Raw genomic sequence first — 18,231 nt, forward strand, 5'->3', positions numbered from 1 at the left:
AGTTTCCCCCAAAGTCTCTGTTCATTGGTCACCTTGGGTCAAACCTATCACTGTCCGCCAAAGGTCTCCATTCATTGGTAAGAACAGGGTCCCCAAACTAAGGCCCGGGGGCCGGATGCGGCCCAATCGCCTTCTAAATCTGGCCCGTGGACAGTTCGGGAATCAGCATGTTTTTACATGAGTAGAATGTGTCCTTTTATTTACAATGCATCTCTGGGTTATTTGTGGGGCATGCCTGGTGTTTTTACATGAGTAGAATTTGTCCTTTTCTTTAAAATGCATCTCTGGGTTATTTGTGGGGCATAGGAATTCATTCATATATTTTTTTCAAAATATAGTCTGGCCCCCCACAAGGTCTGAGGGACAGTGGACCGGCCCCCAGCTGCAAATGTTTGCTGACCCCTGGGTAAGAACATCAGAAGAGCATGCTGGATCAGGCCAATGACCCATCTGGTCCAGCATCCTCGTCTCACAGGGGCTGACCAGGTGCCCAAAAGGGAAACCCGCAAGCACAGGACCCCTCTCCCCTCCTGGGGTTTCCAGAAACTGGTTTTCAGAAGCATGCAGACAGAGCAGAGCCATTGTGACTAGCAGCCATTGCTCCCCTTGGCCTCCATCATTCTGCCCAATCCACGTAGGTGACCATCATCGCCTCCAGTGTGGGAGCAAGTTCCCCACATGTATAGCATGAGGACGCTCACCCTGGATAAAGCCTATCAGGGTCCGCTGAGGTTATGCATTCACTGGTCACCTATCAGTGTGCCCTGCACCCCCTCTGAACTTTCCCCTGCCCTTTGCACAAAGCCAGCGATAGCCCAGAAGGGTTTGCAGGAGGGGTAAAGAATGAACACTTTGTGCTGCGCAAAGGGAGTCATAGGATCCATTTGCTGGGAAACAAAATGCATTCAGAGGGGGAGGGAGGGGGAGGAAGGAAGGAAGGAAGGAAGGGCACAGCCTGTGAGCAGAAAGAACTGTGTGGACCAAGAGGAAGCAAAGGAACAGCAATCTCTTGCAAAGCCAAAGATTGGTTGCGATAATCGGTTCTTCCGGACGTTTTTGCTCATCGGGATTTTAAATAAACAATTAGGAAGGGTCGACCCATTCCGTCCACGCAGAAGCCCCTTAAGAACCATTTGTGCTACTGTAGCTTTTAGTCAAGGATACAGGATGCGTATCATCCTACACAGGGTATTCTGCTGATACTTCTCTCCCAGTTATGGCCCTGTCCGTCGTTGCCAGTCAGGCAGGATGCAAAGCAAAGTCTTTTGGCCACTGAAATATGTTTGCATTAAAAACAAAGACACGGGTGCAAAGCACTGATACTTCCATCTGGACACAGATTTTGTGCTTCGTGCTTTGAAGACCCCAGAACATGAGAAGAGCCTACAGCAGGCACCCCCAAACTTCGGCCCTCCAGATGTTTTGGACTACAATTCCCATCTTCCCCGACCACTGGTCCTGTTAGCTAGGGATCATGGGAGTTGTAGGCCAAAACATCTGGAGGGCAGCAGTTTGAGGATGTCTGGCCTACAGGATCAGGCCAAAGAGGGCCTATCTAGTCCAGCATCCTGCTCTCACAGTGGTCAACCTGCAAGCCGGACCAGTACAATTGGCACTGAAAAAAACCAAACAGAGGCCAGGGTCTTGCCACTCTGTAAGAGGGCTTTGAAACTCTGACATAGTTAAGCCCCTCTGTCTCTTCCACAGGTGCCTCCGTCCACCACGGAGAGGGTGACTGCTCACACCACCCACAGCAAAAAGCTGTTTCGCCCATTGCAGCCCAGGTAGGCACACAGAGGCCAAAGGAAATGCAGCAAAGTAAGACAAGAGAGGTAGCACAACAACCATCTTCAAATATCTGAAGGGCTGGAAGATGAAGCCGGCTTATTGTCTGCTGCTGCAGAAGGGAGGACCCGAACCAAAGGACAAGAAACGAGACTGAAGCTGAACATTTAGGGGTCCCTTCCAACTCTACAGTTCTGTGATTCATTGCAGGTATTCAAACAGAAGTTGGAGGGCCATTTGCCAGGTATTCTGCAGCTGTGATTTCTGACTTGCAGGGGGCAGAACTAGGTGACTCCTGGCAACTTATGATGCATTGTCTTTTTAAAAATACTTCCTTTGCAAAAAAACAAAAACAAAACTGATTTCTCACAAAAGGCTCCCTGGCCTGCAGATCTGAATCTACAGAGTCTGGGGGTGGGAAGTCAGATAGCATAATGTCCGGAGCAGGAGCTAAACCTGCGGGGGGAGCAAACGTCCCCCGGTCAGAGGGCCAGAAGCAGATTGCAGACAAAGACTGGCATGGCTTCTGTGGGAACATGTGACACGGAGGATGTTGGTCGGTGCTTTTGTTTCTCTCAGCCGCATGTTCTTGGCCCATGGAGAACTGTATCCAAACAGATACAGTGGTACCTCTACTTACGAATTTAATGTGTTCCGAATGCACATTTGTAAGTCGAAAAAAATTCAAATCCCATAGGAATGCATTGGGAGAAAAAATTCGTAAATCGAAGCAACCCTATCTAAAAATTCGTAAGTAGAAAAAAATCCTATCTAAACCGCATCCAAGATGGCGGACGGAGCTCCATTCGTAAGTAGAAACATTCGTAAGTAGAGTTATTTGTAAGTAGAGGTACCACTGTAATTATTCACAGGGCTCAAGTCACCGCCCTCCATTAGCCAAGATCTCCATTGCTCTTCCAGCAGGCAAAAGCAGACAGTAAGAAGAAATTAAGGGTGGAAGGCTCTAAATGCAGACCTACTGGGGTATTAATGGAGTATTAATGGGCGAACTGTCTGAGAGAGTCAAATGGACAAAAAAAAAACCCACTCCTTTTCAAACCACCTGACAAGGCTTCATAACATAGGCAACATCAAGAGAACAGAGCTAGAGATCTCCGAGGACATGTGGCAACTTGTTTAAAAACTAAAATGGCTTACAAGTTACTTGTAGTTAAACCATTATTTAGTACTTCTGTACAGCTTGAGTGGTACTGTTGAACATTGATGGTTGCTTTTGCATATATCAGAGAAAACAATTTAGAAATACTTTTAGGAATAAGCCTAGGATCTTGTAGGCAGGCTGAGGGTTGAGCTAGCTTCACACTTCCTGGGAATGAGCTGCTGTTTCCTCAGCTGAGGACAGCAATTAGGCTACCGTGGTGTGATCCAGCAATCTCTTGGGTCAGTGGCCTGCAAGCCACATCCATGAGATGGGATTTTGTGTCTGGCCTCTGCAAGGCTGGAATTGAGCTGGCCTGACCTCAGAGCCCTAGAGAGCAAAAGCGGAAAGAACTGGAAGAGAACTTGGGCAAATTCTCCCAGTTCAGATGTACTGGCTTCTAGCCTACTGCTTGGAGCTGCTTGCTTGTCTTTCCCCCCTGAATGGACAAGACTGTGGGCTGCTAGTCCCATCAGAACTAGGAGCGAGTCTCCCCACTGATCTGACAACTGCGTACCCATCCCCCCACCACAATGGCCCCAAATTCATGGTCTGTGAAGGGGGCTGCAAAACACCTTTGGTATCTATAACTATACATTTAAACCAACCCAAAAATGTGCAACCAAAAAATGCCACAATGAGAGGATGCTATGAGCTGGACTATGTCCCACCATCCTGGAATACAGTGGTACCTCGGGTTACGTACCTAATTTGTTCCGGGGTGCGGTACGTAACCCCAAAAGTACGTAACCTGAAAAATCGTGACAATGCGCTTCTGCACATGCGCAAGCGGCAAACCCAGAAGTAAACGCTTCCAGGTTTGTGCAGTACGTAACCCAAAAAGTATGCAAATTGAAGCGTACATAACCCGAGGTACAACTTTATTCATCTTGCTGGCTCAGGGGCTGAGTTGGAGTCCTCTCACCATGGCTGTAAAAAGGGACTTTCGACCTAACAAGTAACACCTGATGATATCCCACCTCCCATACAATTGCCAGAGGTGAGGATGGCCTCTCTGGCTACCTCAGAAGCTGCCTCAAGGATTAGTGTACAAAGGGCACTTCTAGGCGGTTACTAATTCCGATGCGGGTTTTAACCTAACACTGACAAAGCCAGGTTGCACAACTAACGTTGTTTGAGTGCTCTTGAGCAGCAAGCCTTTTGCCACTGCCCCTGCCCTACCCCAAATACTTTTTTTGCGATAAGGTGAGTTGCAAGAGAATCCATTGGAAAGCATGGGGCAATATGTGCTCAATGGCAATAAATCATTGACCAAGGCTAACCTCCCCACACAAACAAATCAGGGTGAGTGATCAGTAAGCAAGTCGTCAAGGTTTCCCTAGGGGAGGAGTTACAGGGCAGAACTCAGGGGATCTAGGGTCATCTAGTCCAACCCCCTCCAATGCAGGTTGGATGCCAAGAGCTGTGCATGCCCCAATAGACTACATTATGGCAGGGCCACAGCTCAGTACGAGAGCCTCTGGCCTTGTGTAGAAAGTCTCGAGCTCAATTCCTGGTGTCTCTGCATCGGGCTGGGAGATACACCCCACTCCCCACTGTCTGAAACCCTGGAGCCTAAAAGCAGTTATAGTCCCCATTACAACAGGGCTTTTAAAACTGTGGCATAATAATAAAAGAACCAGGTCATTACAAAAGTAAGCAGCACGGGATGAAAGAGGAAGTTCAGTCCGTCTGCTGGGAGGCCAAAATAGATAGATCTGCACACACATTTACAGCAGATGAGTCAGCGACTGTCTGTGGGCACAATTATTTTGACCCCCCCAAAGCCATGATGGAAACAACAAGGCTGTAAGCAGATCAGCTCACAGCTTTCCTGAACTTTGGGCTACTGGCCCAATCCACAGCTAACCAAACATGCTAGCCACCTCCTCTCCCTACAGAGGAGAGAGCAGGGAGACAGAGGGTCAGACTCCCAGAGGCTACTAGTGTGTTTTTGCACCTCCACTGTCAGAGGCAGTCTACCCCTGAACACTGGACACTGGTTGCTGGGAATCACAAGTGGGGAGAGCTGCTGTTGCACTCAAGTCCTGCTTTTGGGCTTTTGAGAACAAGATGCTGGGTTAGAGATACCTTTGGTGTGATCCAGCAGGGCTCATTTATGAGCTCCATTGCCTAGAGTAGCATGCAAAGCAAGCAGGAACATGGAACCTCAATCAGGAGCATGCTGCAAATCTGGAGTGAGTCTCTCCACCATTTCCCCATCCCAAATCGCCCTCCCCCAGCTGCTATTTGCCCCTGACTATGCCATTTATTGCAAACAGCAGCTTGGGATTTGGGGTGGTGGGGAGGTGGGGCTGGCTTCTTTTTTATGGGAAAACATTGCAGTGTCTCAGTGCAAACTGATTGCATGCTACCGATTTGGCGTGCCTGCTTTCCCTTCACAACAAAAGTGGTGTGCTCTACTGAAAAATGGAGGAGGAGATGACGACCACACTAAACATGGTTCTCCAACTTTAGTCCGTTTGTATTAAACTCCCCTGGAAAATGCTCTTAGAACAAATCCTGATTTGGCAAAGTTATTAACACAGGGCAAGCTATAAACCTGAGAGGTGAAGGATCGGAATTTGGAATCAAGCAGATAGGGTTTAAACAAAGAAGCAAACAGGGTAAAAGAGCATCCCTTGCAATGAGCTGGTCTCTTAGATGCCGCTTTGGAATTGTATGCATAGGCTTACTTCAAAGAAGTAACTGGGGCATTAAAATGAAAATCTCAAATGGGTGGCAGATTGCTCAAGATGGAGCAACAAGGAACGGATCAAGGCCATGTGCTGAATTATGTATGTGTGAAGAAGAAGAAGAAGAAGAAGAAGAAGAAGAAGAAGAAGAAGAAGAAGAAGAAGAAGAAGAAGAAGAAGAAGAAGAAGAAGAATAGTAGTTTGGATTTGATATCCCGCTTTATCACTACCCGAAGGAGTCTCAAAGCGGCTAACATTATCCTTTCCCTTCCTCCCCCACAACAAACACTCTGTGAGATGAGTGGGGCTGAGAGACTTCAAAGAAGTGTGACTAGCCCAAGGTCACCCAGCAGCTGCATGTGGAGGAGCGGAGACGCGAACCCGGTTCCCCAGATTACGAGTCTACCGCTCTTAACCACTACACCACACTGGCTCAGCACTAAGGTCTAGGCTGCACACACACCAATGGAGGAAGCCGTGGCTAATTTTTAACCAGCTCACTACTGCAAATGCAGAAGTTCAGGTTATGGTGGGATCTCCCAAGAATAGAATTGCTAAATGTGTGGCAGTTTCCGAAGCTGCAGAGGAAGTTATGCTGAAACAGACACTATTAATCGTCAGGCTGTAGCCATGTGCTTAAAATTTCCTGGCTGTCTAATCTTTCTGAAAGAAGTTTTGTTATTGCTGCACCGTCTTCATTAAGTTTGGGGCAACTCTTTGTCGGGGTTCAAGGAGGCGGCATTCCAGTCAGGTAAAAACCCATTGAGGAGGGTGCAGATCGGGGCTGCTGTGGTGTGTGCCAGAAAAGGAGAGAATCCCAAGCTGTTTTAGGGGGGGCTCCATTTTGGCCCCTCTATTGATCAACTACAATTTTATCAATCTTAATGTGGAACATGCGTTATGCAGAGTCAGGCACTTGGGTCCACCTCCACACAGACTGGCAGCAGTTCTCCAAGGTTGCAAGCCAGGAGAGGCCCATGTGAGGATGCCATGGAGGAGTGACCCTGGGTCCTTCTGCAGATGCTCTAGCACAGGCATCCTCAACCTCGGCCCTCCAAATGTTTTTGGCCTATGACTCCCATGACCCCTAGCTAGCTGGACCAGTGGTCAGGGATGATGGGAATTGTGGCACTAAGCTACAGCCCTTCTTCCCCAGTCATTCTTCTACAACAACGTTGGCTGAAGTGTGGCATTTTTCCAGAACGGAGAGGAGAGGTCAGCAATGAGGCATCAGCCCGCAAGGCAGCAATGAGGTCAGTCTGTCTCCCAGAAGGGAGGGAGGGCTGCGGACATCCTGGGAGGGCCTCCTGCCACACAGGCACACGCCCCATAACAGCAGAGGGATATGAAATAATCGGTTGAATTGAGGGTCAGAGCTGTGCAAGACTCCAAAGCCAGCAAGGCTCAGGGAAGGGGCCCTAGTTCAGCACCTGCTTTGCCCAGAGAAGGTCCTGGGTTCAGCCACCAACATCTGGGGGAAGGGCTGGGAGAGAGCCCTGCCCAAAATCCTGCAGAGCTCCTGCCAGTCAGTCTACACAAGTGGCTCCCAAACTTTTGGGGGCCGTTGCCACCTTGGCTCCATGTGCTCATCCCCATTTGGGAAATTGGTTTTCCCAACCCAACAAGGAAGATAATATAACACAGGGGTCAGCAAACTTTTTCTGCAGGGGGGCGGTCCACTGTCCCTCAGATTTTGTGGAGATGCATTTTAAATAAAAGAACATATTCTACTCATGTAAAAACACGCTGATTTCCGGACCGTCCACGGGCCGGATTTAGAAGGCAATTGGGCCGCATCTGGCCCCCGGGCCTTGGTTTAGGGGACCCCTGATATAACACAAGAACATTCAAAACTGGAACAATTAATGACACATTTACTCAAAATCCAATTAAAGTGATTTAGTTTAGTTAATTCAACAAAATGGGTGAGCTTGAGCCATCAAGACCTTCTCTGCAAAGTTTAATAGCCATTTACACCTCCAGCGACCCAGGCAGGTAATCCCACTGCCCCCCAAGAGATACTACTACCCACTTTGGGAGCCCCTGGTATAGACAATATTCAGCTAGAAGGCACCTTACTCAGAAGAAGGCACCTTCCCTCCTCCTTCGCTTCAGAAATGTCGCCAGGCGCTTTCAAGCCTGCCTTTGCAACTTTATTTTTAAAAAATCGTTTTTGGAGATGCACAGGATTCTGCACCCATTGCTTCTTTATAATGTGCAGGTTGTGGAATCTATGATTTCGGCAATTAAACAAGCACAAGGGGAGCACCCATACACGAAATCAGCCCCACCTCCTACCTGGTGACACTGCGGAAACCTGAAGGGCAGTGTGGGCATTAAGTCATAAAGGGCCTGGAGGACCACCTCTGCCCATATGGACCAACCCAGACCCTCCAATCATCCTCTTAGACCCTTCTCCATGTGCCTCCTTCACGAGAGGTCCAGAGGGTGGCAACATGAGAACGGGCCTTTTCCATAGCTGCCAAGTTATCCCTTTTTTTAAGGGATTTTCCCATATGCTGAATAGGCTTCCTCGCGAGAAAAGGGAAAACTTGGCAGCTAAGGCCTTTTCTGTGGTGGCTCCCCGTTGGGGGAATGCTCTCCCCAGGGAGCCTCACCAGGTGCCTTCATTACATCTTTAGGCACCAGGCAAAAACATTCCTCTTCTCCCAGGCCTTTTAAATGTGTCTGTGGGAAGGAGCTTACTGGTTTGTTTTTTGTTTAATTATGTATTTTGCGTTTCCATTTTGTATGTTTATGTTGTGAAGCACCCTGGGATCTTCTGATGAATGGCAGTATACAAATTGTAACAACAACAACACCTCTCACTTTGAATCTTGTTGTTGTTGTTGTTTAGTCGTTTAGTCGTGTCCGACTCTTCGTGACCCCATGGACCATAGCACGCCAGGCACTCCTGTCTTGCACTGCCTCCCGCAGTTTGGTCAAACTCATGTTCGTAGCTTCGAGAACACTGTCCAACCATCTTGTCCTCTGACGTCCCCTTCTCCTAGTGCCCTCAATCTTTCCCAACATCAGGGTCTTTTCCAAGGATTCTTCTCTTCTCATGAGGTGGCCAAAGTATTGGAGCCTCAGCTTCACGATCTGTCCTTCCAGGGAGCACTCAGGGCTGATTTCCTTCAGAATGGATAGGTTTGATCTTCTTGCAGTCCATGGGACTCTCAAGAGTCTCCTCCAGCACCATAATTCAAAAGCATCAATTCTTCGGCGATCAGCCTTCTTTATGGTCCAGCTCTCACTTCCATACATCACTACTGGGAAAACCATAGCTTTAACTATACGGACCTTTGTCGGCAAGGTGATGTCTCTGCTTTTTAAGATGCTGTCTAGGTTTGTCATTGCTTTTCTCCCAAGAAGCAGGCGTCTTTTAATTTCGTGACTGCTGTCACCATCTGCAGTGATCAAGGAGCCCAAGAAGGTGAAATCTCTCACTGCCTCCATTTCTTCCCCTTCTATTTGCCAGGAGGTGATGGGACCAGTGGCCATGATCTTGGTTTTTTTGATGTTGAGCTGCAGACCATATTTTGCGCTCTCCTCTTTCACCCTCATTAAAAGGTTCTTTAATTCCTCCTCGCTTTCTGCCATCAAGGTTGTGTCATCTGCATATCTGAGGTTGTTGATATTTCTTCCGGCAATCTTAATTCCGGCTAGGGATTCATCTAGTCCAGCCTTTCGCATGATGAATTCTGCATATAAGTTAAATAAGCAGGGAGACAATATACAACCTTGTCGTACTCCTTTCCCAATTTTGAACCACTCAGTTGTTCCATATCCAGTTCTAACTGTAGCTTCTTGTCCCACATAGAGATTTCTCAGGAGACAGATGAGGTGATCAGGCACTCCCATTTCTTTAAGAACTTGCCATAGTTTGCTGTGGTCGACACAGTCAAAGGCTTTTGCATAGTCAATGAAGCAGAAGTAGACGTTTTTCTGGAACTCTCTAGCTTTCTCCATAATCCAGCGCATGTTTGCTATTTGGTCTCTGGTTCCTCTGCCCTTTCGAAATCCAGCTTGCACTTCTGGGAGTTCTCGGTCCACATACTGCCTCAGCCTGCCTTGTAGAATTTTAAGCATAACCTTGCTAGCGTGTGAAATGAGCGCAATTGTGCGGTAGTTGGAGCATTCTTTGGCACTGCCCTTCTTTGGAATTGGGATGTAGACTGATCTTCTCCAATCCTCTGGCCATTGCTGAGTTTTCCAAACTTGCTGGCATATTGGGTGTAGCACCTTAACAGCATCATCTTTTAAAATTTTAAATAGTTCAGTTGGAATATCATCACTTCCACTGGCCTTGTTATTAGCAGTGCTTTCTAAGGCCCATTTGACTTCACTCTCCAAGATGTCTGGCTCAAGGTCAGCAACCACACGACCTGGGGTGTACGAGACCTCCATATCTTTCTGGTATAATTCCTCTGTGAATCTTATTACATCTTAATCCTGGCATGTAGCTTCTCAACCAGCTTCTCAAGGTTATGCAATTCCTGAGATGCCTTGCAGGCTTATCAGATACTACTTTTAACAGCTCTGGCTTTCAAGGCCTGCAGCACAAAACATTACAAAACCCATTGTCTTAAGCTTTTCTGGTTTTGCTGTTCAGCATCCTGGCAGATTACAAACCTCATTGACTCCCAAATCCTTTCATCATTCTGGATTAGTGATGCAAGGGATCACTACCTCACCGTGCAGGTTTTAATAGGGGGGGGGGAACCACTCACTGATCATTGAAAGCTTCGCTGCAATAGGGTAGTTCATGCACTGGTTACTTCAAAACTGGATTACTGTGGAAGTGCTCTGTTCGGCGCCCTCTGCGCCACGCATCCCGGGCACAGTGAAAGCCTGCTCTGGCGCTGCTCCAGCCTGGTCAATTGTGAATAAGCAATCAGCATACTTGGAGGAGCTCACCTCCAGTGCCCCACTGCTGCCTCCTTGGTAATCCCACTGCCCCCCAGGGGGCACCACTGCCAGGCCCGGTGCGTCCATTTAGGCGGACTAGGCCATTGCCTAGGGCGCGAAAATGGAGGGGGCGCTGCCGAGCCTGCCCCGCAAAACCCCTGCGCCGCCACCGCCCTCCCAAGGCGCGCGCTCGCGCTCCCCCCGCCTATGGAGGGGACGCCGAGAGCTCCCCAGCGGCGGCGGCTGCAGCGAGCGAGCGGCGGCGGTAGTGGCGGCAAGGAGGGCGGGAGGAGCGCAAGCCAAAAGGAGAGCTCAGTGCCCTCCCGCACACGGAGGGGACGCTGTGAGCTCCCCAGAGGCTGTAGCGAGCAAGCGGCGGCAGCGCCCGCAGCTGAAGCCTTCAGCTATGGGGGCTGCTGCCGCTGCTGCCCGCTCGCTGCCGCCGCTGAGGAGCTCAAAGCGTCCCCTCCACAGGCGGGAGGACGCCGAGCTCCTCCCTTGGCCCGCGCTCCTCCCGCCAATGGAGGGGACGCAGGGGCATCAGCGGTGTGCGTGCATGCGTGCGTCATGACGCATGCGCCCGGGGGGCACCAGAAGGTGTTTTGCTTAGGGCGCAAAAAGCCCTAGCACTGCGTCTGACCACTGCCTACTCTGGGACCCAATGCGCCACATCTCTGGGACCCAATGCGCCTTGTTCTCAAATAAATAAATAAATAAAAATGTAAAGGATCCCTGAGACAGTTAAGTCCAGTCGCAAATGACTCTGGGGTTGCAGCGCTCATCTCGCTTTACAGGCCGAAGGAGCCGGCGTTTGTCAGCATACAGTTTTTCCGGGTCATGTGGCCAGCATGACGAACCAGAGCAGCGCACGGAAACGCTGTTCACCTTACCGCCGGAGTGGTACGTATTTATCTACTCGCACTTTTTTGCATGCTTTTGAACTGATAGGTTGGCAGGAGCTGCGACCGAGCAATGGGAGCTCACCCTGTCGCAGGGTTTCAAACCGCCGACCTTTTGATCAGCAAGCCCAAGAGGCTCAGTGGTTTAGCCTGTGTCCCCTTGGTCTCAAATTGTAGAGTCGGAAGGGACCATCTAGTCCAGGCATAGGCAACCTTGGCTCTCCAGATGTTTTGGAACTACAACTCCCATGATCCCTAGCTAACAGGGCCAGTGGTCAGAGATCATGGGAGTTGTAGTTCCAAAACATCTGGAGAGCCAAGGTTGCCTATGCCTGATCTAGTCCAACCCCCTATAGAGCCATGGCAGGAGAGCTTTCTGCACACAGAAGCAGTTCTGATTCGAGAGAGACAGAGAGGAAAAGGTGCTTTTCCAGGTCAGTCCTCTGGTCTTTCACTTCTCTTTTCTCAGAAGCAAGAGCCATGAATCCAAACGCCTCTCTGGGCCTCTCTGTAAAATGCCAAATGCTAACATGCAAATGCCAACCAAACTGATATCACTGTAAAATGCAGATGCCAACCAAAGTGGTATCACGGCTGATGGAGGCATCCTTTGAGGTTGGACCACAACATATACAGCAACAGGCAGGGGGGGGGCTCCATGTGGGTTGGTGGGGGCTCTGCTCCTGCAGCACCATCAGGCAGGCCCCAAACACAGCAAGGCCTGATCCCCACATTTTGAAAGCAAGTGAAGGAATATGCCTGCGCAGCTAAAGAACCCCTCGGCCCACCTCTTTCTGGAAATAGCTGCTGCTCAGTGGCAGAGCAGCTGCTTGGCATGCAGAAGGCACACCACCCAGCATCTGCAGGTAGGGCTGGGAAAGCCCCCCCCTACCTGAAAACCTGGGGAGTCACGGGGAGGAGAGGGCTAGTCATGGCTGCTGCCCACAACAGCTGGAGGCAGCTGTGCTTCTGCAGGAAACCACAGGAGGGAAGAGGGCTGCTCTTGCGCTCTCTCTTGTGGTTTCCCACTGTGAGAAGAGGATGCTGGACTAGACGGGTCTGTGGCCCAATGAAGCAAAGGCTCTTCTTCTGTTCTTATGTAATAGAGCATTGGGAGCTAGATGGACTCAGTGGGCACAGCCCTGTGGAACTCGCTGCCACTAGAGATTCAGCAGGTGCCAGCTTTTAAATACTTGCTGAAAACTTTCCTATTCTGCTACCCTATGCAGGCAAACAAGAGTACATCTCCCACAATGGTCTACTGACATTTGTTTGTAATTATTTTGCTTTTAACTTTCTTATAACTTTACTGTATAGTTTTATGGTTTTATATTATTGTAAACTACTCCAATTTTTTTAATGATACATGGTATATAAGGATTTGTATAAATAAGCAAGACTGATAAGTCCGGGGTCTAAGATTACCCAACTTCACTCCTGCTCTGTCCACACAGCCAGGACCGTCGGACGTGCAAAGTTCCTGATCTTATGTTTTACTGTGCACTGTATGAGTCTCATTCGCAACTTTTGTTAAACACCAAGTAAATAGAGATGAGGTCCAGAAGCCAGAAACCTCCTCCCTGCATTCGAGGCAAGAACACAGCGACTGTTATATACTCCCAATGTCCAACAGACATGGCAGAGAACGTTCATCTCCCAAAATAATTCTTTACTAAACCCCAGCAGAGGTGTCAAAGTACCAGACAACCCAAAGGCACACACCCCCTTCCTCCAAAACAATGCATGGAAAAATATACCCCTTGCGCCACCACCACCCCGTCTGAACGCCCCCCACTACCACCCAAACCAGTGTATGTACAAAGAGCCTTCTGGTTCAGGCCAAAGCTAGCCCAGCACCTTCTTCTCACGGTGGCCAACCAGTTGCAACTTCTGGGAAACGGGCAGCAGGACCCGAAGGGCACAGGTGCGGAGCTCACCCCTACAATGGTTTCCAGCAACTGCTATAATGTGAACCTAGTGATTATTGCCAGTGCAATTTTAGGAGAAATACCCTCCTTGATTGCCAAAGTTAATTATACTCGCTAGGGATGCACAAATAAAAATCTAACTGGGCTCTGGCATGCAGCTACAGAATAAACACCCAGAGAGGGAGAATCCGTCAGGATATACTGTATATACATTGAGTAGAACTCGCCAGACCATTCCCCTAACCCATTTTCTATACTATGGATCCCCACATTTATAGGTCCCTGACCAGGTCTTCTGTCACCCCCTTACAACAAGGTGGGACACTTTATTTTAAAAAATGAAACAACAGCCCTCATTGATATAGCTCAGAAAGATCAGCTCTCCAAAACCCCGTTAATGTCCTTTGGATATAAGAGCCAAGGGGCCAGAGAGTCACCTAGTTATCTCCTCTGATAAAGGGCAGGGATGATCATTCCTCCACAGAGCCACCCCCACAATCCAGAGAATGTTATGTGACGTGTATCATTTAGCGTGGCAGGGCCTACACTTTGGAACTCCTTGCCTATTGATATGAAGCAGGAGCCTTCCCTGTATAAATTGTATAACATAAATAAAACACTGTATGTCTACTGCAATGTCTACTGCAGAGTGCTGCGTCTACATGCAGAAGAGTCTACGTGCAAACACTGCAGGAAAGCCAACATTCTCCCCCACTTCTCATTCCTAAGCAACCCAACAGTGGAAAGAAACAGTCCTGCTTCTCCATCTTTGAAGGTGACTCCGAAACGACAACTAATCCAGATTGCAGCAGCCAGACTGGTATAACCTGCGGCGGCCGCCAAGACGATGTAACACTGGTCCCTAAAGGATCTACGTCAGCTCCCAGTATGTTTCCGAGCACAATTCAAAGTGTTGGCACTGACCTTCAGTATACCTGAAGGAGCGTCTCCACCCCCATCGTTCAGCCTGGACACCGAGGTTCTCCTCCTCCGAGGGCCTTCTGCCGGTTCCCTCACTGCAAGAAGCGAAGTTACAAAGGAACCAGGCAGAGGGCCTTCTGGGTAGTGGCGCCCTCCCTTCGGATGTCAAGGAGATAAACAATTATATGACTTTCCATAGACATCTGAAGGCAGCCCTGTTTGGGGAAGTTTTCAAGGTCTAAATGTTTCGCTGTATTCTGCTAGATTCTGTTGGAAGCCACCCAGAGTGACTGGGTGGGGTGAAAGTAATAAATTTATGCTTATTCTTATTCTTAATGTATTGGAGAGGGGGAGGAGAGGAGCTAAAACCTTGGAAAGACCCAGGTTCAAATCCCCACTGAGCCATGAAGTCCCCTGGATCTGATCTTGGGCCGCTCTCTGCCTGTCTGCCCGGTTGTTGCTGAGGACAAGGTCTGCCACCTTGAGCTCCTTGGAGAGAAAAAGGCAGTATAGAAAGGCGATACCCCAGGCATGTCCAACAGGTAGATCGTGATCTACTGGCAGATCACTGGAGATCACTGGACGCCTGTGGTAGATCACGGTAGATCTCTTCTCCCCCACTACCAGAAAAAGCTTTAGCTCCCCCCCCAAAAAGCTCAAAAACTTTGCCTGTCAATAAATAAATAACCCTGGGTAGATCACAGCCAGTATTTTTATAATGTGAGTAGATCACAGGATCTTAGGAGTTAGACATGCCTGCAATACACTAATGAACAACATCTAGATGGCACATTAGTTACCCCCAAGGAGTCTCTGGAAGTGTTTGAAGCATTTCACAAGCAATAGGCAGAAGTCAAGAAGTTCAGCTTTGAAATTCACAGGGTGGCAATGGCTCAGTCCCCGTCTCCTACCTCACAGGGTTGTCAAGAGAATAAAGGGAGAGGAGGGAAATTACATGCCATGCACCCAGCGCTCCTTGGCAGGGAGAGGGCATAAATATGTCAGAAAGAAAAGTCCTTCCCTGTGGATGAATGGCAGAAGAAGTTGATAGAATATATGGAACTGTATGAGTTGACGGGGAGACTTCGGGATCTGAGTGAAGCAGCAGCGGAAGAAGATTGGAAGAAATTTAAAATTTATTTGAAAAATAAGCGTATAATAGACTGAATTAATGGAAGTGAGGGAGATACAAAGAGGTTGTAGATAATACAAGGGTGTGAAACAAGTATTGATAGAAGATAAGGATAAATTAATTAAGAAGTAAGATATAGATTGAGTTTATAAGGATAAGATATAAAAGATAGAGTAACAAGGTAATATTGAAGTAATAATTAGAGTTTATATAAGATTTAGAATTTACTAAGTATGAAATACAAAGAACCGCAGTAGGAGGTGCAAAGAGGAAGTCAATTAGATTAGAAATAAGGGTTAAAAGTAAGAAATTTTGTTTTTGTATTTTTTTGTATTTTGTATTTTTTGTGTTTTGTATTACTTTTTTGTGTTTTGTATGTTTTTGTTGTTTGAAAAAATCTTTAATAAATACATTTTTTTAAAAAAAGAAAAGTCCTTCCCTGATCCTTTTTTAGGCTAGTATTGTCTCCCCAGAGCAGATAAGGCAGCCAAGGCTGAGCAAGGAGGTTCGCACAAGACCACTAAGTGAGTTATTGGCACAGAAAAGACTCAGGCTGAACACTTTGTGCCCCGCAGTGCAGACTCTCCCTCTTGTGAGGTTAAAGCAGAGGGTGAATCCTCCCTCGGCTGGCCCAGGGCTGTCCAGCGGGTCTGACATACGGGAGAGAGAAAAGATTTGAACCCAGCTCTCTTGCTCTTAGGCAAAGACTCAGACTACTAGGCCAAACTGTGCTGTTTGCTCAGATCCAAATTGCACTGTGTTCAGTGGGGATTACTCCCGGGTAAGTGTGGGCACATGGGTCCCATATCAATTAAAATTGCATATTGGTGAAAGAAACTTATGCATACTTTTGCAGATAACTGCTTTGCAAATATGTATTAGGGTATTCTTTGCAACATACAAAGAAATGTGCATTTTAGGAGAAACACAGACTAAAATGCTAACAAATTTTCAAGAGTACCTTTTCTTGAAAAATAATGCCTATTAAAAGAACACTAAAGTGGAAATGTGGAGAACTGAAATTAAGACTGCAAAATCAAGACACCAAAATGGACAGATTCAGTCATCCCTACCAGGGAGTAAATCAACTGAAAGCAGTGCAGTTACTTCTGAGTAAATACAGAGAGACTTTCTTCCCTAATGTGCCTGCTCACAGGCAAGTCCCACTGAATTCAATGATGCTTACTCCCAAGTAACTTAACTGCAAGAATGCTAGTGTGCTTGGAGGCCTTTGCACAAGAGTAGGCACTACTGAACCCTGCAGAGGTCATGCCAAAGCAGGCACCCTTAAGAAGAAAAAAGTTGAACCTTCCTTTTCTCTGTATGTACAGTAATTCTATCATTCAGTCCCGATGGAAGGAAATGCAGCGAAACACGCTAAGCATTTTTTATTGATTCACCTAATTCCGACCACGAAGGTCAAGGCAATGTGTACTGGATATGGTTCTCCCGCGCCACATCTCATCCCCACACAACCACAACCACCCTGCGAGGTAGGCGAGGCTGAACGGCCTCCAAGGTCACTTCGATCCTGAACCCCGGCCGGCCCCTCCCCGCTCCGCGTCCAGCGCTCTCCCCACTATACCACACTGCCGCACGCCCCTTCCCGAAATTCCCTATCTCCCGCAAAGCGAGCCGCGTCCGCCTAAAGGAGCGGCGGGACGAGCAGGATCGTCTCCGATGGTCCGCTTACCCAGCGCCGAAGTGACGATCCTGGGCCCGGCCGGCCGCGACGCGACGGCGGAGGAGGAGGAGGAGGGAAGAAGCGGCAGCAGCAGCAGCAGCAGGCGGCTGGCCCACCGGGCGACGCGGGACTCGGCGGCGCGGCGTTGCTCGGCTCCCATCTGCGACCCCGTGGCAAGCGCGAGCAGCCTCCGCGCGGAGCATCGCGACCGGCAGAAGTACTACCTGCGCGTGGAGGGCGGGGCTACCAGAGGGGGCGGGGCTGGGGAAAGGAGCAGCCGGCACGCGCCGCCGCCCGGGATCCCTGCGCTCCCTGCGGAACTCGCGGCTGCTGGGTTTGCATCCCACAACACCAGCCCTGTGAAGTGGGCGAGGCGGAGAGGTGCCCGCTGCAGCCCACACAGGATTTGGGCTCAGATGCAGCGTGGCCTAGGGGTTAGTCGGGCGAGCCCGGACTTCATTAAATTGGCATCATCATTGGACTCCAAAGAGTTTTGTTGTTGTGAAAAGCATCCTTGGGTGCCTCGTGTGGGCCGGGCTCAGGATCGTCACGCCGGCGCTGGCTAATTCTTACAAAAAACGTTCTTACAAAAAAAAAAGTTCTTACAAAAAACGTCCGGAGACCTCCCGGTATACGGTAGGGCGGTATAGAAATTAAGTAAGAAACATAGCTGCCAAGTTTTCCCTTTTCTCGCGAGGAAGCCTATTCAGCATAAGGGAATTTCCCTTTAAAAGGGGGAGAACTTGGCAGCTATGGTAAGAAAGTAAGTAAGTAAGTAAATGCCAGTGTGGCGTGGCGTGGCGGTTAGTGTCAGACTAGGACCTGGGAGACCAGGGTTCGAATCCCCGCTTGTTCACGAAGCACACTGGATGACCCTAACCCAGGCACTACAGTATACTACTTTCAGCCTAGCCTACATCGCAGGGTTATTGTGCGGATTTAATGAGGAGAAGGAAAACCACATACTCCACCTTGAACTCCTTGGAAGAAAGGCATGATAGAAATGCAATAAATAAGGAACATGAGACTTTTTGAATGATTCTAGTCTAGGAGAAATCATTTTATGGCCAGCAGGTGGCGGTCATAGGGTCTCTGTGTCCTTGCAACGCTATTAAA

General features: G+C 48.7%; 1 protein-coding gene across 1 annotated transcript in view; it reads right to left on the bottom strand.

Moving 5' to 3' along the window:
• Positions 1-17,331, bottom strand: part of SEMA7A (semaphorin 7A (John Milton Hagen blood group)) — a 58,164-nt gene extending 40,833 nt beyond the window's left edge. Inside the window, exon 1 of the mRNA XM_060279004.1 lies at positions 17,125-17,331. Coding sequence (XP_060134987.1) covers positions 17,125-17,275 — 151 coding nt within the window. The 5' untranslated portion in view covers positions 17,276-17,331. The remainder of the gene's footprint in view (positions 1-17,124) is intronic.
• Between the last annotated feature and the right edge of the window lie 900 nt (positions 17,332-18,231).

This window comes from Zootoca vivipara, chromosome 9 (assembly GCF_963506605.1).
Source record: "Zootoca vivipara chromosome 9, rZooViv1.1, whole genome shotgun sequence".
NCBI classification, from domain to species: Eukaryota; Metazoa; Chordata; class Lepidosauria; order Squamata; family Lacertidae; genus Zootoca; species Zootoca vivipara.